The 22,500-nt window shown below is 46.3% G+C and overlaps 1 protein-coding gene across 1 annotated transcript; it reads left to right on the top strand.

Annotated features, from left to right (window-relative positions):
- The first annotated feature begins 2,482 nt into the window (after positions 1-2,482).
- zgc:158868 (uncharacterized protein LOC791147 homolog) lies at positions 2,483-14,317 on the top strand. Its single transcript, XM_063197433.1, has 7 exons — positions 2,483-2,726; positions 4,210-4,264; positions 6,862-7,073; positions 8,571-8,738; positions 10,380-10,490; positions 13,218-13,383; positions 13,592-14,317. Exons 1-6 carry the CDS (start codon positions 2,580-2,582, stop codon positions 13,329-13,331), a joined length of 807 nt encoding a protein of 268 aa, XP_063053503.1. The 5' UTR covers positions 2,483-2,579; the 3' UTR covers positions 13,332-13,383; positions 13,592-14,317.
- Positions 14,318-22,500: the final 8,183 nt, after the last annotated feature.

Raw genomic sequence — 22,500 nt, 5'->3', positions numbered from 1 at the left:
CCTGTACTCACATGGTATATGAGCACTTTCATGCTGTTGGAATTTCATACGCACACAAAAAGTGCTTCATGCAGCGTTGAGTAGAACTTTGTTCCCTGAAGAGATTAAATTCTTTTGGTGAACTGTTTTGGGTTCTTTTTCTGATTTCTCTTAGCATGGTCAGTGTATCTTACAGGCAGGGGGGGCTGCAGTTTACAGTAAAATAGAGGCCCCTGCACTTCACTCCACCGACTAAAACTACAACACGGCTGATGCCTGTGGAGTTGGTGGTCTGCAGTGCCACCTAGTGGCTGGAAATATCTTAACACTACAGTCTAATAAATAATGGGTTGTTTTGTTAACCCAAGTGCTGAATAACAGCTGCTGGGTAAACGTGTTGGGTTATTCTAATGCAGTGTTGGGTTACTCTAACTCAATATTGGTACAGTGGGGAACATCTATGCTACTCTACTGATTGGGTTATTAGTTATGTTACACAATAACCCAACTCACTGGTTTATTGTACCCAACACTGTGTTGCCCTGCTACGTTTGAAATCAGAATTGGGTTATTTTCAACCCATCATTTTTAAGGGTGTACAGTCTAATAATTATAGATTCCCCAATGTCAGTCTGTGTCAGTCAGTCAGTTATGGTAGCTGCAGTGTCATACTTCCTGTGTTCTGTGATGTGATGAGTGATTTATATTTCTCGCTAGCAGGTTTATTCATGCAGACGTGGGCACTGCAGACGTATGTGTGCGTTTATGGAGCTATTGCAACAGCAAGACGGAAGCAGCGAGGTCCTGGTACACACCAGGCGAAAGGGAAGGGAAGTGAGTTTGGCAATCGATGCATGTGCTGATCATGATGGGTACAGGGCCGTTTCAATGCATTCGGGGGCCCTGGGCAAAGATCCCCTCGGTGGCAGGCACACAAATTCATGATTAGGTCAATGTGGTGTCCTGTGTTTTTATTTTCTTCCATCCATTTGAAAGGGGCCTCCTCGAGAGAGAGAGAGATTTTGGAGGAGCTGACACACTAAACAAAGTTGTCATGGCTGTCATTTAAATACAGGCACACATAACCAGTCCTTCCGAGGGGTCCACCTTTCAGCTGGGGGCCCTAGGCAATTGCCTGGTTTGCCCGCCTGGTTATGACAGGCCTGGTTGGGTGCTCTGCTCACCCCATGTGCTGGCACATTGCATTGTACAACTCTCCATAGACATAACCAAAGATCTTGCAACCAGAGCCTTACACAGCACAGATAACACACACACACACACACATGCATGCACGCACGCACGCACGCACGCACGCACGCACGCACGCACGCACGCACGCACGCACGCACGCACGCACGCACGCACGCACGCACGCACGCACATGTTCTTTCAATGTGACACACACACAGACAGACACATGCCTACACACACACACACACACACACACACACACACACACACACACACACACACACACACACACACACACACACACACACACACACACACACACACACACACACACACACACACACACACACACACACGCACACACACAGAGGAAGCTGCAGCATGTTCTTGAGTCATGCCACAGAGCCAAGTCATATTCAGTGAAATTATCTCATCAGAGTAGGGGAAACTGGTTATGCTTTGTAATACTGTCTGCTATGTGTGTTTTGGGTCAGTGGCATTATTTTGGCGCGCGTGATAGTGTGCAGTGCAGTGTGCTATGGTATGCCCTGTGCTCTTCTGCACTGGTGTGGGGCATTCTTTTGGCATGTCATGATGACATGGAGAAATCAGACATGTGTAACTCCCAATAGGTGTGTGTAGGGGTGTGTGTGCCTCCCAGTGGGAGTGGAGGCTGTACCGTTCTGCAAAGCAGAAGGACAGGATAGGGAGGGTGTGTGTGTGTGTGTCTGTCTGTGTGTGTGTGTGTGTGTGTGCTTGTGTGAGTGTGTGCATGTTTGCATGTGTGTGTGTGTGTGGGTTTAGTGGTGTAGGGAGGACACACTTGCTGAGTGTGTATGAGCGTGTCAATGTGTGTGAGAGCGTGTTTGTGTGTGTGTGTGTGTGTGTGTGTGTGTGTGTGTGTGTGTGTGTGTGTGTGTGTGTGTGTGTGTGTGTGTGTGTGTGTGTGTGTGTGTGTGTGTGTGTGTGTGTGTGTGTGTGTGTGTGTGTGAGCGTGTGTGTGTGTGTGTGTGTGTGTGTGTGTGTGTGTGTGTGTGTGTGTGTGTGTATGTGTGTGTGTGTGTGTGTGTGTGTGTGTGTGTGTGTGTGTGTGTGTGTGTGTGTGTGTGTGTGTGTGTGTGTGTGTGTGTGTGTGTGTCTGTGTCTGTGTCTGTGTCTGTGAGTCTGTGTGTGTGTCTGTGTCTGTTGTAGGGAGGACACACTTGCTTATTCCCGGCACTTTGAGTAAATATTGACTCCCTCTAGAGAGAGAAGAGAAAGGGGCGTGTTCACTGTGTGTGTGTGTGTCAGTGTCAGCCGCTGTTTGTGTCAGAGCGTCAGACACACACACACACACACATAAGGGCGTGTAATTGAGCATGGGCCAGCAGTCATCCACCTGAGGCGAGCGGAGTGTATGTTTAGCCATGGCAGCGAAGGTGAGCGGGAGCGTGCTGGTGACCGGGGCCAACCGTGGCATCGGCCTGGAGGTGGTGAGGCAGCTGAGCGAGTCCCCGTGCCCACCAACACACATCTTCGCTGGGTGCCGCGACCCCCACGGCCCTGGGGCAAAGGTACTGTGCCATGTGATTTATGAGGAGAGAGACTACTATGTAACATGAGAGAAGAGAGTTTGACATGAGAGAAATGTTTCTCTGTTTAACAGCCTGTGAGGAGAGAGAAGACTTTACCATGATAGAGTAGATGACAACCTGAGAGAAGAAAAGTGGGTAACACTTTATTTTAGGGATACATCTATAAGCACTAATACATACAATGTTAAGTAACTTGTACGGCATGTACTAAGCAAACACTAAGGCCTACTAGGTCCTTACTAAGGTTAAATTGGTAATAAATCCCTTACTGTGCATGAATAAGACATTTGTGAATACATGCCTAACAAATGTTTGATTTTGCTTTGTACATGCCTTACAAGTTACTTATACAGTATGTCTGTATGTATTAGTGCTAATAGATGTATCCCTAAAATGAAGTGTTACCGAAAAGTGTATATACACGTCAGTGGTTTGCCATCTTTGCTGGTTGCTACAACCCGACGGACCCTGGGCACTGGTACATTACCATGTAGTCTATGAAGAGACACTATAGTATTCAACATCAGAGAAGAGAGTTGTATCTGTTTGTTGAACAGTCATTGAGGACATACACAGAAGAGACTTGACCATGAGAGAAGAGAGTTGTATCTGTATTTTGAACAGCAGGAGAGAAGAGCAGTTAATCTACGACACGATACGATACGTTTTTATTCAATATCTTTACAGAGGATAATTACAAATATTCAGTATTTTCTTTTACATTGAGACATTGAAAAGGAAATGCCCCAAAAAGCAGTTTGAAGCTGTTGGAAGCTGCTTGATGGTGGGGAAACCCAACAAAAACAACACAAACGCATGCACTCATAGGGATAACAAACAAGGTGTGAACAGAAACCCCAAGACAACACCCTCCCACCCCACCCACATGACCACAAAGGTTAAGAGTATATGTATGTTGAACAGAGTAGAGAGAAGCATTTAACATGATAGAGTAGATCTTCACCTTAAAGAAGAGAACTGTATGGTGTTTGTTCATTCATTATTGATTCTGAACTGTGTTCATTGTAAATTCTCCAAGCTATGAGGAGAGAGGGTGGAGACTGAGTGATGTTGACATGATCAAAAACAAATTTAGGCCTATCTGCAATTTCTGTGATCATAAATCATTCCGAAACCGATTCATTCCGAGCTGCTTTATATTGAAGTGTGTTTTGTCATGTAAAGCCGTTCCATCAACTCGTGACACAAACTTAAACCATGGCAATGTCTCCTGTCAGATATTTATTTTTGTATTATATTTGTGATTTATTATATATATGTATTCATACTCCTATTGTATTTAACTGAGACATGGATGAATAAGAACTCTGCTGTGTCCGCCTCGGATGTCAGGATAATGTTATCAGGAATGATAAAATGGGTACTAAAGGTCGTCAAGTTATTGATTACGCTTTATTGATTTATTAATGTTATTAATATGAGCGCTATGTTGCTTCATCAGGCACTGAGAGAACTAGCTCAGAAACACCCACAGAAGATAACAACCCTGCGCCTGGGTAAGATTCCTCTCCTCCTCTCTGATAACCCTGCGCCTAGTAAAGACTAAACCTCTGCATCTGCTTCTCTCTCTGTGACTGGATATGACTCCTGTCTCCTCTTCTCTATGTGTGTAAAGTTAAGACTCCTTGTGTAAGTTAAGACCCTTCTCTTCTCTTCTCTTCTCACTCATTCCTCTCTCACCCACTCCTGTCTCTGGGCAAGACACTTCTACCCTGCTTTCTCTGTCTCCTCTCGCTCCCCTCTCTTCCTCTCCTATGGGGAATCTGCAGGCAAGATCCCTCTATCCTGAGTTCTGACTCCTCTCCCACTCCTGTCTCTGAACACTCCCCTCTCCGTTCCCCTCTTCTCTTCCGCTGCAACATGATCTCCAAAAATTCTGTGCACCTGGACACGGATTTTAAGGACACAAAATCCGTGTCCAGGAGCACAGATTTTGCCAAAATTCCGTGCTCCTGGACACGGAATTATTTTCCGTGATGGACACACAGAAGTGTTCTCTATACTCCCACAGCTCTATGTTTCCACAGTCTTGTGTTTTCTCAGGATTTTTCTAATTTCAAATATTTTGTCTAAAAAAAAAAACATTTCTTACTGACAGGTTAGGGTTATGGATTGTTTTGGTCTGGGCACAGCTAGTTTTCTTTCATTCATTATATGAGTTTGATAGCCTAGCAACCAACTGGAAAGGGTATTTCTCAAAAATATGTCTTAAATGACAGGTTAAGGTTAGGGAATGTTTTGGTCAGGGCACAACTTAAATTGCTATAGCATTATTTTGTTTAGGATTAGCATTTGGTATGTATTTTCTAATGATAGAGTTATCACAGAGCTGTGGTAATAGCCTATAGAAAGCACTTCCGTGTGCCCATCACGGAAAACAATTCCGTGTCCAGGAGCACGGAAAACAATTCCGTGTGCAGGAGCACAGAATTTTGGCAAAATCCGTGCTCCTGGACACGGATTTCGTGTCCTTAACATCCGTGTCCAGGAGCACGGGATTTTTAGAGATCAGGCTGTCCTCTCCTATAAACTATTGACAGACAAAGGAGCAAAGGTTGAGGCCAAGGCTGACTAGTTACTCTTTATTATTTTCTGACTGTAGATACTCCGCTCTTATTCTTTTCAGCAGTGTAGCCAGAGATTGTTTCTAAAGGAACAGTATCTCTGGTGTAGCCCCATAATGCACGCCGTTCCACCAGTGGAGCGTTGTAATAGACATCGAAACGTTAACTATCATAGTACTACACTACTATGACATAACACAAGGTCTTTAGTAATGCACTATCACTTTGTCATCGCCATTCTGGTAACTGCAAATCTATAACGCTGCGTCTCAAGGGTTAAAGTCCATGTTTTGAGCAGCACACACAAGGTCAATCTAAGCCACACATCACCCTCATAGCTATTATTCAGCTATTGTTTTTCATTCTGCGAATGCTTCAGGCTAGCCGAGTAAGATGCTGATAGCAGCGCTTCAGTAACCTATTGTGCTTCACCACACTCTTGCGATGCAAAGCATCCTGTCACCCCTATTGCATTCCATTAGGCCCCTGCATCACTCAGATGACACTTTTATCCAAAGCGACTGACAGATCTCTGGAATGGCTTGCCTCCTGACATCAGGCCTACTCACTTTTACACCTTAGCCTTTGCCTCTTAGCTTTCTTCTCCCCCTCAAGTCACTGCCTTTGAACTCTTTTTATGTATCTTAAATGCTTTTATTTTATGCTTCTTCTACATTTACTGGGGATTCTGCTGTCTGTGTTTTTGCCACGGCGCCCAGTTATCCTTGTCTGTTAGCATGATTGCTACCCTTGCGGCTAAAATATGTTAATGCTGCTGAAATACTTTATTGCTTTTCATTATTATTTTAGTCAGACACTGTACGGCACTTTGGTCCTTTTGCACTGTTAAATGCTTCATAAACAAAACATACTTACCAGTACTTACTATAGATATTACAGGGTATTGGTTACTGTCCCAAGAGCAGTGTGGTGTTAGGGGCCTTGCTCAAGGGCACTTCAACCATGGAGGGAGGAAGAGATTTGTCAGGGTCAGGATTGAACCTACTTTGTTCAACCCTCTGATCTACAGTCCAACTCCCTAACCATTACACCAGAGTATAGAGATATGCCAACATAACAGGTTTCTATGGGCACCTAACGTGACCAGGTTTCGGTCTGCCTAAAGGGCCGTGTCATAATGCTCCTAGCATTGAATAGAACAGTCCTCAGGTCTGCCTAGGTCTGCCTAAAGGGGGATTTCCCCCCCAATAATAGAACCCGGAAACAATGGGCCAATGGAACCTCTCTCTCTCTACTCTCTCTGATTACACCATGACTGCCTCGGGACTCACTAGTTTGACGCCCTCTCGTGATTTCACATGGTAATCAAACATTTCAAACAAGCGATTTAAGGTTAGGGTTAGGTTTAGGGTTAAGGTTAGGGTTAGGGTTAAGGTTAGGGTTAGGTTTAGGGTTAGGTTTAGGGTTAAGGTTAGGGTTCGGGTTAGGTTTAGGGTCGTATGACGTAAGCGGTAAGTCACGAAAGGGCGTCGAACTAGTGAGTCCCTGACTGCCTCCCTCCCTCCCAGACCAAACAGACCAGGCGACTATCTCTGAGGCGGCGCGGCAGGTGGGGAGTGCGCTGAAGGGTGCTGGCCTGAACCTGCTCATCAACAATGCAGGCATCAACCAGGCAGCCAATAGCAACACGGTCCCCGTCGGCAACCTGGCCCACACTGGGGAGAAGGAGATGACGGAGGTCTTCCTCACCAACACTGTAGGACCCATGATCGTCACTAAGGTGTGTGTGTGTGTGTGTGTGCGTGTGTGTGTGTGTGTGTGTGTGTGTGTGTGTGTGTGTGTGTGTGTGTGTGTGTGTGTGTGTCTGTGTCTGTGTGTGTGTGTGTGTGTGTGTGTGTGTGTGTGTGTGTGTGTGTGTGTGTGTGTGTGTGCTCAGGTAAGTGACTAAGCACCTGCTGAATGTGGTTGCATTACCAGAAGAGCTTTGAGTTTCTCGTTTATCATGTGTGTGTGTGTGTGTGTGTGTGTGTGTGTGTGTGTGTGTGTGTGTGTGTGTGTGTGTGTGTGTGTGTACCTGGACAACACTGTAGGACCGGCACTAATGATGAAGGTCAATAGATGCATGGACCCAGCACACCTGTGAAAAACAGGAGTGCCATTGTCTCTTATTGTGCACAGAGGTTAGGTGTGTGTGTGTGTGTGTGTGTGTGTGTGTGTGTGTGTGTGTGTGTGTGTGTGTGTGTGTGTGTGTGTGTGTGTGTGTGTGTGTGTGTGTGTGTGTGTGTGTGTTTGTCAATTTGTACAGAGGGTGTGTGTGTTTGTGTGTGTGTGTGTGTGTGTGTGTGTGTGTGTGTGTGTGTGTGTGTGTGTGTGTGTGTGTGTGTGTGTGTGTGTGTGTGTGTGTGTGTGTGTGTGTGCGCGTGTGCACTTGTGTGTGTGTGCACGCGCATGAGTGTGTCTGTGTGTGTGAGTCTGTGTGTGTGTCTGTGTGTGTGTCTGTGTGTGTACACAGTATGTCTGTGTGTGTCTGTCAACACCCACAGACTGTTTGCAGTGAGGTGATTTAAAACCAGTTTAACATGCAGCTCCTCCGGTACCGTGTACAGTAATTATGGACTTTGGTCCACAATAGCTAAATAATAACTATGCCACAACAACAATACAGTGCTCATGTCATGCCTTTAGTAATGTGTAGCGACACATTTATTTACATTTGCATGGAATTTGTACCTTTGAATCTGTTTGGATTTGGCTTGAAGAGGGCACTGTGGATCAGGGCTGAGTAAGAGAGAACAGAACAAACAAATCCGTGAATTACATCCTCCATTGGCACATAAACCTTCAGTATGTTCATGATGTCTATTGAGGAGATAGATAGATAGATAGATAGATAGATAGATAGATAGATAGATAGATAGATAGATAGATAGATAGATAGATAGAGAGAGAGCGCGAGAGAGAGACACAGAGAGAGAGCGAGAGAGCGAGAGAGAGAGAGAGAGCGAAAGAGAGAGAGAGAGACTTGTGTGTGTGTGTTGCAGGAGCTTACCAGTTGTGTGTGTGTCTGTACATGTGTGTGTGTGTATGTGTGTGTGTGTGTGTGTGTGTGTGTGTGTGTGTGCGTGCGTGCGTGCGTGTCTGTGTGTGTGTGTGTGTGTGTGTGTGTGTGTCTGTACATGTGTGCGTGTGCGTGTGTGTGTGTGTGTGTGTGTTTGTGTGCGTGCGTGTCTGCGTGTGCGTGCGTGTGTGTGTGTGTGTGTGTGTGTGTGTGTTGCAGGAGTTCCTGCCCTACCTGCGCCAGGCGGCCTCCCTCCCTGGTGTGTCTCCGAGCGAGATGTCGTGTCGGCGGGCCGCGGTCGTCAACGTCTCCACCCTCTTCTCCTCCATCCAGAGGTGCCACGAGCTCTTCCTCCAGGCACCCATGTACCCCTACAGAGTCAGCAAGGTAACACACACACACACACACACACACACACACACACACACACACACACACACACACACACACACACACACACACACACACACACACACACACACACACACACACACACACACACACACACACACACACACACACAAAGCAGGGCTTGACATTTGGCCCCTAACCTTTACACAAATCGGCCAAATGCTGGTAAAACCTTGCTGTGGATGGTAGCAATTTCAGTGTCACTGAAATTTGGTTGGTAGCTTATTCCTTGGTATGACAAATGAGATTGCCCCTTGTGTATCAATTGCACTCATCTTCTTCATCATCATCTTCTGAGGTGAAATGTACAGTGTCATGATAAAGAAAAAAAATCAGTAGAATAGCTGAATGGCTTGTGACTCGGGAAATCCCAAACACACACACACCGATCCACAATCATTAGAAATGATTACAATTAATAACAATCTAGTTATATTTGCGGGGGTAATTCTATAGGGGGCTCAGGTGCAAATGGGGAGATTAGTCTTTTTTTATACTAAAGGGGTGCTGGGAGGCGTATAATGAAGTCAAGGGAACATTTGTTCAAAAATGCATTCACTGCATTACAAGTAACATTTAGCGGATGCTTCTAACACGGACGATATAGAAAAACCTAAAATGTAGCCTTCTCAAGACAAAAACTGAGCTGTAATACCTAAAAGATGTCCTTCTTAACACACAAATCTACCGTAGGCATCTGCTATGTGCATCTCAATCCGCTAATCTCAGCAGCAGAGGGGCGCCGTGAGGTAATCTGGAGGGGATTTGGCAACAGGGGGACACAGGAATTTAGGAAATCTGGATAAAGTGTGGAAAGAGGAAGGCTTTAAAATTCCTTTCATGGGCTTTCATCACTTGGGCCCATGGCATATCATAGGGGAACTACCGGTTCTAGGGGAACAGTTTCATCATGGCTCATAGCCAGAGGCAAGCAGGGCATTTACCTCGGGGCCCGGGGCCCTACCGTGTTGGTGGTGGCTGCTCTTTTGTCACCTTGGAAAGCTCAGTCAGAGATTCTTTAAGTATATAGAGATATGCCAATGTAATAGGTTGCTATGGGCACCTAACATGACCAGGTTCCGGTCTGCCTAAAGGGGCGTGTCATAATACTCCTAGCATTGAATAGAACAGTCCTTAGGTCTGCCTAGGTCTGCTTAAAGGGGGATCCCCCCCCTCCCCCTTGCAATAATAGAACCCGGAAACAATGGGCCAACGGAACCTCTCTCTCTCTACTCTCTCTGGCTCAGTATCTTGCCTTGGGGCTCTGTGTGCAAATCAGCACTGCCCATAGCATGCGAAAGGGGAAGGTCCGGGGGCCAGAGGTTTTATGTGTTCAAATGAGTCCTACGCAGTGTATTAAACACAGACGTGTCGATTGTACTAGTGTCTTTGTGGTGATCTATTTTGTTATTTATTTGTGCTAGCTCTGAACTATAGGAAACACACTTTTTGCACACATTTGCTTATCCAAAGATTCACATATAAATGCATTTGAAGCAGCTAATGCATCTCATGTGCTCTCTTATCTGGTAACATTAATGTTTGGGCTGTCATCATGTGTTTTCCTGTGGGCTGATGCTAATGCTAACGTCTCTGTGGTCATGTGATCTCTGCCAGGCCGCCCTGAACATGCTGACGCGTTGCCTCTCGGAGGACCTGAAGTCAGACGGCATCCTGGTCATGGCCCTACACCCAGGCTGGGTACAGACGGATATGGGGGGGCCACAGGTAGGTGATGGGGGGCTGTTGGGTTCTGTAAAGGGGTTGGGGGGGGGGGGGTAGTTGGCTGGGGCAGGTAGGGACTGGGTAGTTAGGGTTTTGCGGTGAGCAGGGTGGTGGTGGTGGTGGTGCACCTGGTCATGGCACTACTTCCTGGCTGGATGCAGACAGACATGGGGGGGCAGGTAGGCACTGGGGTGTTCGGGGTTGGGGTTGGGGTTGGTACACTGTGGATGGCATCCTGGTCATGGCAATACATCATATCTGAGTGCAGACTGACATTGGGGGTTGGGTGCATAGTAATGTTGGGGCTAGAGACGGACAGGTAGGCAGCGAGGTGGAGCACAAGTTGGACACAGGTGGGAAGGGGGCTGCGAAAGAGGGAGGGGTGCAGGTGTGGGTGAAGGACATGGGTGTAAAGGAGGGTGGTACATACCCAGGCTATGCCCTCCTAGTGACATCTTTCTGAGCTCCGGAGAAATCGGGAAGTCCAGCCACTTCGTCGGGAAGAGCACCTCCAACGGCCCTAGGTAGTGCAAGGCAGTGACGTGGTTTAAACAGAGACATTCTAAAGAAAATGTTTGGTTTAAACTTCGGCACAGCCGTTTTTGGCCTCGACCAGTAGCAAACCGAGGGCGGCGGGTTAAACAGGCTGTTTGGAAACGTTATTCGTTATCGTCTTGGTCAGACCAGTATTTCGGTACGAGATTTGAAAGTCGATGATTATCAGGCTAGATGGTAAATGTAGCTGGGCACAAGAAAGACAGAAAAGGAGGAGGGCATATATGTGTGGGGCAACGAGGGGCAAGGTTACAGGTGAAGGGCAAGTGTAGGTCAAAGGTGAAGGTCAAAGGTAAACGGCAGAAGGGAGGGCTCACATGTTAAGGTGGTGAAGGGCGTGTGTGTGTGTGTCTGTGTGTATGTGTGTATGTCTGTGTGTGTGTCTCTGTGTGTGTGTGAATAGGGGGGGTGGGCTATGGGCACATGTTTGGGGGCGGAGGATGGAGGGAGTGACAGAGGGACACGTCCTCCAATATTTTAGCAACAGAGTTAAGAGGCTTTTAGTCAGCCTTAGACAGCCTTAGAGGTCAAACAGGTCAAAGCTAAATGTGAGATGTTCTTCTAAAGCAGATTCATTTGCATGAGTGTGTGTGTGTGTGTGTGTGTGTGTGTGTGTGTGTGTGTGTGTGTGTGTGTGTGTGTGTGTGTGTGTGTGTGTGTGTGTGTGTGCGTGCGTGCGTGCGTGCGTGCGTGCGTGCGTGCGCGCGTGCGCGTGTGTTTGCCTTGCCAGACTTGTCCTCAAACAAAGAATGTGAAAGAATGAAAACACTACACATACCGTCCCATGTAGTACCGCTTCAATACAGGGTATTGAAGACTCCCATAGATAAGAGGTTGTTATACCCCAATGGGACCTTGTTGGTTAAATAAAGGTCAAATAACATAAAATAAAATAAATAAAATGATCCTGCAAGGCTGAGACAGGGGTATGTTTACAGTCTGGGAATGAGATGCTATAGTGGTGTCTAGGCAGAGAGAGTAGATAAGAGAGAGGTTCCATTGGCCCATTGTTTCCGGGTTCTACTATTGCAAGGGGGAGGGGGGGAAATCCCCCTTTAGGCAGACCTAAGGACTGTTCTATTCAATGTAGGAGCATTATGACACGCCCCTTTAGGCAGACCGGAACCTGGTCATGTTAGGTGCCCATAGAAACCTATTATGTTGGCATATCTCTATATACTTAAAGAATCTCTGGTCTAGGGGTGTAGCCTTGAATGCACTTGGTACGAGATAGTGCTCTGTATCTACGGTTCCACGTCATTAGTCCCACATCCCACAATTGACCAGTGAGTATGTAGCCTATCGGTTTTTCCCGTGGTTTTTTTGTTGTCTGAAAAACGTACGCCAGTAGCCTGAGCATCGCGCACATGTGACAAATGGGATGTCGGACCAATGGGATTCTTGCTATGCTCCTCTATTGCTTATTGTTGGACTATTGTCGAACGGGTTGTCGGACTAATGGGCTGTCGGACCAATGTGCTGACCCTGTATCTATGCTATGCTACGGTATGTTAGGCTAGCAGCAGTCACATGGTCACTTGCTGCCCAGTGTCCGCCCACTCTTTCCCTGTTAATGGTGTGCCATGCTGCAGTAAGCTTATCATTGATGTTGTTACATGTGCTTCAGAACTATAAACTATCAATTTAAGAGCCATCCAACAGTGGAGAAAAAAAATCACACCTTAGGCTGAGAGCCTGTAGGGACAGAGGCACACCTGCGATTCTGTGGAAAAGGGCAAACATGCACGCCACAATGAAATCAGCTCTTGTTCCTCCAATGAAGCCAACAATTCATCCCAGGTCACGTCTATAAAAACAGGTTTGTTTCCCTGAAGCACAAGCACAGACAGTTGTGTGAGTCAAAGGGGTTTAACTGTAACCCAGTTGGCTTTGGAGGAAACAAACCAGTATATTCATCAGCTGATACCACTCAAAGCTCTATGATGTTACCATAGTTACCAGTATAAACACCATACTCATGTCACATGTGCGTGTGTTTGTGTGTGTGTGTGTGTGTTTGTGTGTGTGTGTGTGTGTGTGTGTGTGTGTGTGTGTGTGTGTGTGTGTGTGTGTGTGTGTGTCTGTGTGTGTGTACACGTGTGTACGCGTGTGTGTGTGTGTGTGTGTGTGTGTGTGTGTGTGTGTGTGCGTGTATGTGTGTGTGTGTGTTTGCAGGCTCCGCTCTCCACAGAGGACAGTGTGCGTGGGATGCTGAGCGTCATCTCCTCGCTGTCTGAGCAGCATGTGGGCTCTCTGTTGGACTGGGAGGGGAGGAGCATCCCCTGGTGATGCCTCACTGCCTGGCTGGACTGGGAAGGAGACAACATCCCATGGTCACCACTTTGACTCTATAATTTTACAACTGTGTACTATAACTGTGTATTTTTAGTTTTGTGTTAACCTTGTTTTTTTAAGGAACATCAAACCTGTCAAGAGACAAAAGATTAGCCTCATGGCTATAATCTTGTGTATTTAGCATTTTTGTTTAAATGCTGGTATTATATGCTGTCCCTTTTTAAATAAATAAACTTGTAACCTGAACCTGAAACCAGGGCCACTGATGGCTTTGGCCAGGGATAGGGATAGGGATAGGGATAGGGAGACATTTTAGAGTGAGGAGTCTGCACACTTAAAATCCCTTTTTTCTTTGTTTTTCGTTGTATACTATGTCAGGCAAAGATGAAATTTTGACTAAATCAGATTTCGACTGTTGTCTTATCTAGCCATGGAATAATAAAAAGAAAACAAAGTAAAAAGGCTTTTAAGTATGTGTACTCCTCACTCTAACATTACAGTCAGCTTTTGTCCTGCACCTGTTCCTGGGGTGTGCACAATCTTCTCCTTGAACCGGGCCCAGGGGAAAGTAATCTGTAAGTGCCTCTCACCTAATAGATTAATGTAATGAGGACCCAATTCTACCCTCCTGGGCCTGGAACAACTGACCCCTTTGTCCATCCCCATGGTGGTGCCTCACCATCCCGCCTGCTGCACAAACATTATGTCAAACTCATCACTTTTCACTTTTATTTTTGCATCCATGCTTTATTTTAGTGTGTGTGTGTGTGTGTGTGTGTGTGTGTGTGTGTGTGTGTGTGTGTGTGTGTGTGTGTGTGTGTGTGTGTGTGTGTGTGTGTGTGTGTGTGTGTGTGTGTGTGTGTGTGTGTGTGTGTGTGTGTGTGTGTGTGTCTGTCTGTCTGTCTGTCTGTCCGTCTGTGTGCGTGTGCACATGTAAATAAAGCATTTTATGAAGAGCTGTTGTGTAATGCATTTTTGTTTTTTATGTCTCCAGAATGTCAGTGCACAATTTGGTACATAATGGCAGCAACACACCAATGCAGACAGACACAATACACCAACACACACATGCAACACAAAGCACACACACAGGGAGACAGAGAGAGAGAGAGAGAGAGAGAGAGAGAGAGAGAGAGAGAGAGAGAGAGAGAGAGAGAGAGAGAGAGAGAGAGAGAGAGAGAGAGAGAGAGAGAGAGAGAGAGAGAGAGAGAGAACGCATGAGGGCATCTGTAGTGACTAATGACTAGTGTCCACTGACAGGCCTTCTGAGGAAGAGGATGTGTGTTTACCCTCGTGGCTGTGGCATTAGAATCTGCCCTGTAAGCATGGCATGCCGTGATGACACAGGATAGAATAAAGAGGCAGAACAATGCAACACGGACAGAGATAACACAGCAGGGGCTGAGTGAGAGACAAAACAACCTATATGCTGAGTGAGAGACAAAACAACCTATATGCTGAATGAGAGAGAAAACAGACTATACGCTATATGCAGTCTATAGTATACTGAACAAGACATTAAAGTGTGAAAACTGCCAACATGCTGAACAAGACATTGAAATGTGAAGCCGAAAGCTGAACTAGACATTAACATGTGAAGCCAAAAGCTGAACAAGAGATTAAAATGTGAAGCCTACATGTTGAACAAGACATTAGGCAGAGGAAGGACAGTCAAGAATAGAGGAAGTGCACAGTGTGAAGCAGAGCAGCTGGAGCTGAAGCCTCTTGTGCAGACGTGTGTGTGTGTGGCAGGGAAGGGGGGGGGGGGGGTCAAAGGGGTCAGCTGTCCCGGGCCCAGGAAGAAGGGGGTCCAGAATTGGGTCCTCATTACATTATTGGGTGGCAGGGGCCCCTTTCAGATGACTTTGTCCTGGGCCCGGCCAAAGCCATCAGCGACACTGGGTACATTCCAATTTGCGACCTTGCGTCCTCCAATCAGGCTTTTGCTGATGCCCCGCCTCCGTGGAGAAAACAATTAAGTTTCCCCGCTGTCAGCCTAGCCAAAACATTTTTTGGGGGACTATTCTTCATTTACCATCCGCTTTGCAAATGAGAAAATGACTTTACAATTGAGCTTTTGCGAGATATTGAAATATAATGCTGTTGTCAGAGATGTCATCAAGACTTATTTCTTCCTGGTACGAGGCCACAAGCACAAGTGGAGGACGCAAGGTCGCATATTGGAACGCACACACTGTGTGTGTGTGTGTGTGTGTGTGTGTGTGTGTGTGTGTGTGTGTGTGTGTGTGTGTGTGTGTTTTTCAAGAATACAGTGTCTGTCACTGATCTGTGCTCAGGGCAATCTCTCCCTCTAGTGGTTAAAGCTGTAAAGCACATTGTGACATCTGATTTTATTATTATTATCTGATTTTGAAAACCAGTTTTTTAATTAAGTACAACATAGTTGAATTATTTCTGCTTTGGTGGACTTTAACACTCAAAGCGGCCAAACCATTGTGTCTTTTATGAACCACTGTGGATTTGAAACACAAGCATACAAGCACACACAGATACTACACAGCTGCTTCTTGTCATTGATAACAGTTTTTTGTACTATCTTTCTACACAACTGTTTAATGGAATTGTCTCCACAAGTTGAGAAGACGGCAAAAGACTACATATGTGTCAAGTAAATCCGCATTTCTTTGGTAGCCACACAACACACGCGCGTGGGGAGGAGGACTGCCAAAAACACTTGTTCGCTGCGCGGCTGGAGCGCATTGAAATGAGATGTTCTGCTCTGCCAGTAGGCCTACCGCGCACATTTTTTTTTCTGCGAGAGAGACGGCCCACCTTCAGTTTCTTAGTGGAAAGTAAGTCCCCAGTGCAGGGTCTGTAATTAGATTGGGCATGGGGGTGACCTTATCGACTAAGCTGCCTGTCGGGGGATCATTAACTCCCGATTTTAGGAGCCACGCTGGGTGGGATTGCTGGGGGAGAAGAGTGCGTACTGCGTAAATATATTTGTTGGGCACACGGCACGAATACCAGCCGCTACTTTCTACGAGCCATCCCAGGGAGGTCTTGGTTTAACACTCTACTACACCCCCAAGGGTGGGAAGGGAACAGGAAGCGACCATTTCAGCTGAGTGGGCACCCAGCCCACCGCGCGATGCGACAAGTTGCCACTGCGGTGGTTACAACAGATTAGGAAGCACCCTCCCCTCCGCAACCGCGGCTTGACAGAGGATTTCACACAATCTGTCTTTCGTCTTTGGATTCCTCTGGGACATTTTCTCTTCGAGGTAAGTCTTCTTTTTTGAAGAAATAATGCTTAACTAGTTACTGTCAGCTTATTGTTATTACTTTTCTCACAGGAGAAAAGTTTGTTTTTGTGACGACGTGGGTGGTGATGGTGTTGAAAAGTTTATGATCTTTCCAAACAAGATCAAGAATGCAAACAAGAATGAAAGCTCCTCCGTTAGCCTATGTCAAGTAAAACTTTTGGAGAACATGGGTAGACTGTTGGACAGTTTTTGGGGAACACTACGTTTGCGGGTTAATCATCAATCCAGTGCTACTGGGCTGTTTCTGTTTTGCACCAGTCAGTGATATTCCCGTTAGGTTGGGTTGTCAGTGTTGGAGGATGATAGCCCACTGGCTCCATTCCAGCAGTGGTTGCTGTCCTCCCCCAAACTTGATGTTTTTACAACGATGCACCGACGTTGCCCGGACAACCCTGGACTGGGTTGCTTGCACTTGGAAGTCCTCAGCAACTGATTTTGGGTCCTCTCAGTTAGGCTACCTGCATTGACATTGTACACAGTTTTAAACCCCCCCCCCCCCATTCAAGGGCAAAGGGATGCCTCTGGTATGATATGTAGTCCATTATTCTTGACAGCAGAGCATTTGCGTACCAGGCTGTACGTAGGCGTCACCTGTGGAATGCATGGGAGCTGCCCTCGTGCGAATATGAGCCTTCAAAGAAGTTCATCAGTGAAAGATGTAGAAACTAAGGCCTATCATATTTCATCTGAACTAACACAAAAGGTCATCTTGAAACTCCTTAGTTTCGAGCAGTGCTTTGTCTGGGACTCAAGCATGTTTATGGCAGTTCTGGTTTCTTTCAGAAAGAATGAGAAATCTGAAAAAAAAAACGAGTAGGAGGATGACCACAAGTACCAACAGTAGTTATTTTCCTTCTAAGGCTATCTTGTCTTTGAAAACATTCCTGGTATTTTAAAATCATATTCATATTGCAATCACTTCTGTTGCGACAGAGAAAATGTGTAGGCCTATAGCATAAGTAGCCTATGTGGGGCTGCTAATAACGCACTGTCTGTTGTGTTAGGCCTGTAGGAGTGGCAGCCTTGGCCACTTAATTTAATGAGGCCTGGTGGGGAGGGGAGATTTGACAGCTAGGACATGCTCTAGTCTACACTTTTAAATCCCCCTACCCACACCCTCCCCCATACAGTATTGTTGTTGAAGAGAGTAGGGAGCAATAATAAGTAATAAAACCAGGTTAAATAAACATTAAGGTAGTGGGAAATAATCTAATTGAAAAGCATGGAGTCCTCATTTTCTTAGCTAAAAGACACCTGTCACTTGTCACTTCACATACTGTAGGTTAACTTAGCCTGGTTCATCACTTAATCTTGTTCTTGGAATAGTGCCCAGATATGTGCTGTTTGTTTGTTTTCTATTGTAAGAGATGCTGACAACGTTGGTGTGATCCTTCACAGCCCTGCTATGAGCTGTTTCATCTCTGAAAGTGTTATGTAGCACAGGGTGAAGTTCAGCAGTGTATACACTCACGGGCCACTTTAATTGGCACACTTTCCCATGTGCTCATTGACGCAAATTTCTAATCAGTCAATCACATGGTGCCAACTCATTGCATTTAGACATGTACACATGTAGACATAGCAAGACGATCTGATGCAGTTCAAACTGAGCATCAGAATGTGTAATGAAGGTGATTTAAGTGACTTTGAACACAAGCACAGCCATCTCAAGGGTTTACAGAGAATGGTTCAAAACAGAGAAAATATCCTGAGAGCAGCAGTTTTGTGGGGCAAAATGCCTTCTTGATGCCAGAGGTTATGGAGAATGGCCATACTGGTTTGAGTCTTGAGTCATCAGATGGGCTATAGCAGCAGTAAGACCCCACCAGGCACCACACCACTCAGCTCAGCTAAGAACAGGAAAATGAGGTTATAATTCGCACAGACTCACCGGAGTCGGGACAATAGAAGATTGGAAAATGTTGCCAGGTCTGATGATTCTTGATTACAACACTCTGGTATGGTCAACTACATGAAAACATGGATCCACCCTGCTTTTTATCAACCGTTCAGGCTGTTGGTGTAGTGTCCTGGGGATATTTTCTTGGCTTAGTGTGGGTCCCATAATATCAATTGAACTTTGTGGGAATGCCACAGCCTGTCTGAGTTGCAGGGAGATAAGGAATTCTGAAGGCAAAAGGGGTCCAACCCAGCACTAGAAAGGTGTACCTAATAAAGTGGCCACTGTGTGCATATACCTGCATAACATTTTCTACGACAATATACTAGCAAGTCTGAGTTGGTTATCCAAGTCCACCTGTTGTGCAATATTATATTCAGATAAGGGTGGAAAAAGACAAGCTGGTTAAATGCCAATTGAAGGTGTGTAATCTGAGTATCAAGATTTAAAAGCTCCTCTGGTATGGTCAAACAATTTTCGGCCTCCGTGTAAACCACCGTGGCCTATAAAACAGCGCAGCACACCGTTGCTCTGCACTCACAATACACCTCCTCATCCGGCCCGTACACAGATAAGCAATAGTCAGTCAATGCATTAGTTGCTGGTATGCGCTGCGCAAACACCATTGTCTCTGGCCCTCTCTGATGCAACGCAATGCTAGCTACTGTGCCTGCCGCACTATCTGTCAACAGGAACGTGTTTACTTTCCCAAGAGTTGGAAACATGGGCCACCTGTAATGCTGTGTGTGTGTGTGTGTGTGTGTGTGTGTGTGTGTGAGGAGCCCTATCTCACGCCTTTCGTAAAGTCTTCACGAAAAAAAATAGATCAATTTTCGTGGTGCTCTCACGTTATTGCCCGCCTTTCGTAAAGTCTTCACGAAAATAATAGATTAATTTTCACGCTGCCTATACACTTGAATTGTCCCACTGCTGCTATGGTTATCCAAACGTCTGCAGGGGCGGGGAGGGGGTGCTGACAGAACACTGCTGATACACTCGGGACTCACTAATTCGACGCCCTTTCGGTACTTACGCCTTATGTCCCCTAAACCTAAACCTAAACCTAAACCTAACCCTAACCCTAACCTTAACCCTAATTAACCCTAAACCTAACCCTAACCCTAACCTTAACCCTAACCTTGACCCTAAACCTAACCCTAAATTGCTTGTTTGAAATACTAGTGGGTCGCTAGGCAACAGTCGGGCAATTCAAGTGAATAGGCAGCGTGAAAATTAATCTATTATTTTCGTGAAGACTTTACGAAAGGCGGGCAATAACGTGAATGCACCACGAAAATTGATGTATTTTTTTCGTGAATACTTCACGAAATGATCACGAAATGAGTGAGATACGGTTGGTGGAGCCCTATCATACGCCTTTCGTAAAGTCTTCACGAAAATAATATATTAATTTTCGTGGTGCATTCACGTTATTGCCCGCCTTTCGTAAAGTCTTCACGAAAATAATAGATTAATTTTCACACTGCCTATTCACTTGAACTGCCCCCCTGCTGCTATGGTTATCCAAATGTCTGCAGGGGCGGGGAGGGGGTGCTGACAGAACACTGCTGATACACTCGGGACTCACTAATTCGACGCCCTTTCGGTACTTACGCCTTATGTCCCCTAAACCTAAACCTAAACCTAAACCTAACCCTAACCTTAACCCTAACCCTAACCCTAACCCTAACCTTAACCCTAACCTTGACCCTAAACCTAACCCTAAATTGCTTGTTTGAAATGTTTGATTACCATGTGACAGTAGGCTACCAAAAGGGCATCAAACTAGTGGGTCGCTAGGCAACAGTCGGGCAATTCAAGTGAATAGGCAGCGTGAAAATTAATCTATTATTTTCGTGAAGACTTTACGAAAGGCGGGCAATAACGTGAATGCACCACGAAAATTAATATATTACTTTCGTGAAGACTTTACGAAATGAGTGAGATACGGTTGGAGAGAGAGAGAGAGAGAGAGAGAGAGAGAGAGAGAGAGATAGAGAGAGAGAGAGAGAGAGAATATTGTGGCTTGCAGGAAGGGAAAAAACACTCTCTTCTCTGTATTGCCTGTATTGCCTAATCCTGACGGCGTCTTGCTGTGCCTCAGCCCTGCTGACAGGTCGCTTGAAGGCATTCCTCTGCCGTTTCTGCCCCACGTCTCAGCCACATCTCAGCCGTGTCTGAGCCCTGCTGTCAGGTAGGCAGCTTCAAGGCATTCCTCTGCCCTGCCCAGCGCCCCATGCCGTGAAGGCTTAGCCTGGACCCGTGGAGTTGAAACAGCACCACTTCAAAACACAAAAAACACTCCACAATTGTTTTGCTTCATATGAATGTTGAGTGAAGTTGTGAAGCTCTCCCCTTGATGTGCTTTTCAATGGCACATGTTGACATGTTGGCCTGTCTATGAGTCGTGGCGTGTCTCTTGAGTGTCTCTTGAGTGTCTATTGGCCGGGCTTTGTGGGTGTCCCTGGGCCTGGGTGTGCATGAGTGGGCATATGGGCATATTCTCAGGCTGTCAAAGAGTGACGGGTCATCGATGCCGGTGGCTGATCTGACGGGCATAGAATTGGCCTGGTCGTCTAACCATTGGCCATTCGGTTGAAACTGTTGTTGGTAGACCCGACTTCGTTCTCCGGACATCCCGTGTAAATGTGTTTTTTTTTTACTACAGTTGGGGACAATACGAATGTCTGAGAACACTAATGTTTAACGAACTCGGAGTATACCGAATTGCTCCGAGTTTGTGTTTTGGAATCTCTCCCGAGCCGGAGGTCAGGTTTTCCGACTACCGAGTTCCAAAAGAATGAGCCGTACCTGGTTGCTTGCCTAACTGTCTGTCTGCGCGTGCACTGACATGAACACCTGGCTGCTTGCTCTTGCGTAGAAGTGTTCACCTGTCTGCCTGCTTACGTGTCTGTTTGTACAGTATGCCCTTGTTAAGAACGTGCACCTGTCTGCTTGCCTTACTTGTCTGTCTGCTCTTGTGTGAGTGCACACCTGCCTACTTGCCTACCTGTCTGTCATCTGTTGCATACAAGTGTTCACCTGTCTCTCTAAAGCATTTGGGGTTAGATGACCTGAACCCCTCTCTCTGTCTCCCGCTGGCCAGAGTTGGGGTCATCCCTATGTTCCCCAGGTCCTATGTTCCCCGGGTCCTATGTTCCCCTCTACCGGGGAACATAGGACCCTTTTTTCAAAAAAGGGTTCTATGTTCCCCACTGCTTCAAAGTAGACTGCTGCCACATGGCAAAGTGCAGGTTGCTGTTGCAACTGTGGCAGGTTAGGTTTAGGGATAGTTTTGGTCAGGGCACAAATTGAAAACTCAGAAACATTGCATTACGACAGGTTAGGTTTAGGGATGGTTTTGGGAAGGGCACAATTTGAAAACATACAATGCGGGGAACATAGAACCCTTTTTTAGAAAAAGGGTCCTATGTTCCCCACTCCAATACAAAGACAAGGGAACATAGGACCCGGGGAACATAAGACCCGGGGAACATAGGTACGCTCCCCCAGAGTTTACATATTATCTTTGACTTTGTGTGAGCATGACAGGAATCGGTCACGCATTTCACTAGAGGAAACTGGACAGCATTGAGCTGTCCCTCAGTTCAGCGTGCGCGTCCCTGTCCACAGCTAATGATTCACCCTCAACACAAACGACTCAACTCAAAGGGCTGCAGTCTCCACACCAGGCAGATACATGTGACAAGCGCAGCTGTAGTACACAGGCCCATCCCATACACTGCACAGATAAGGGGATTCTCTCTCTCTCTCTCTCTCTCTCTCTCTCTCTCTCTCTCTCTCTCTCTCTCTCTCTCTCTCTCTCTCTCTCTCTCTCTCTCTCTCTCTCTCTCCATCTTGATTTGTCTTCCTCTGTCTCTCTTTCTGTCTCCCGCTCTCTCTCCTTCTCACCCTCCTTTCCTCTCATGTTCTGTCTCTCTCTCTCTCTCTCTCTCTCTCTCTCTCTCTCTCTCTC

The sequence above is a fragment of the Engraulis encrasicolus genome, chromosome 4 (genome assembly GCF_034702125.1).
Source record: "Engraulis encrasicolus isolate BLACKSEA-1 chromosome 4, IST_EnEncr_1.0, whole genome shotgun sequence".
In the NCBI taxonomy this organism is placed as follows: domain Eukaryota; kingdom Metazoa; phylum Chordata; class Actinopteri; order Clupeiformes; family Engraulidae; genus Engraulis; species Engraulis encrasicolus.
Note: the sequence above shows the minus strand (reverse complement) of the source record. Positions and strands in the feature narration are given on the sequence as shown.

What these genes read in the sequence shown, in the direction of transcription:
- zgc:158868 (XM_063197433.1), top strand. Translation starts at nt 2,580, where the DNA reads ATGGCAGCGAAGGTGAGCGGGAGCGTGCTGGTGACCGGGGCCAACCGT. An exon ending in CCCACGGCCCTGGGGCAAAG is followed by an intron (nt 2,727 to 4,209) that starts GTACTGTGCCAT and finishes TTGCTTCATCAG; the next exon opens with GCACTGAGAGAACTAGCTCA. An exon ending in ACCCCTACAGAGTCAGCAAG is followed by an intron (nt 8,739 to 10,379) that starts GTAACACACACA and finishes GATCTCTGCCAG; the next exon opens with GCCGCCCTGAACATGCTGAC.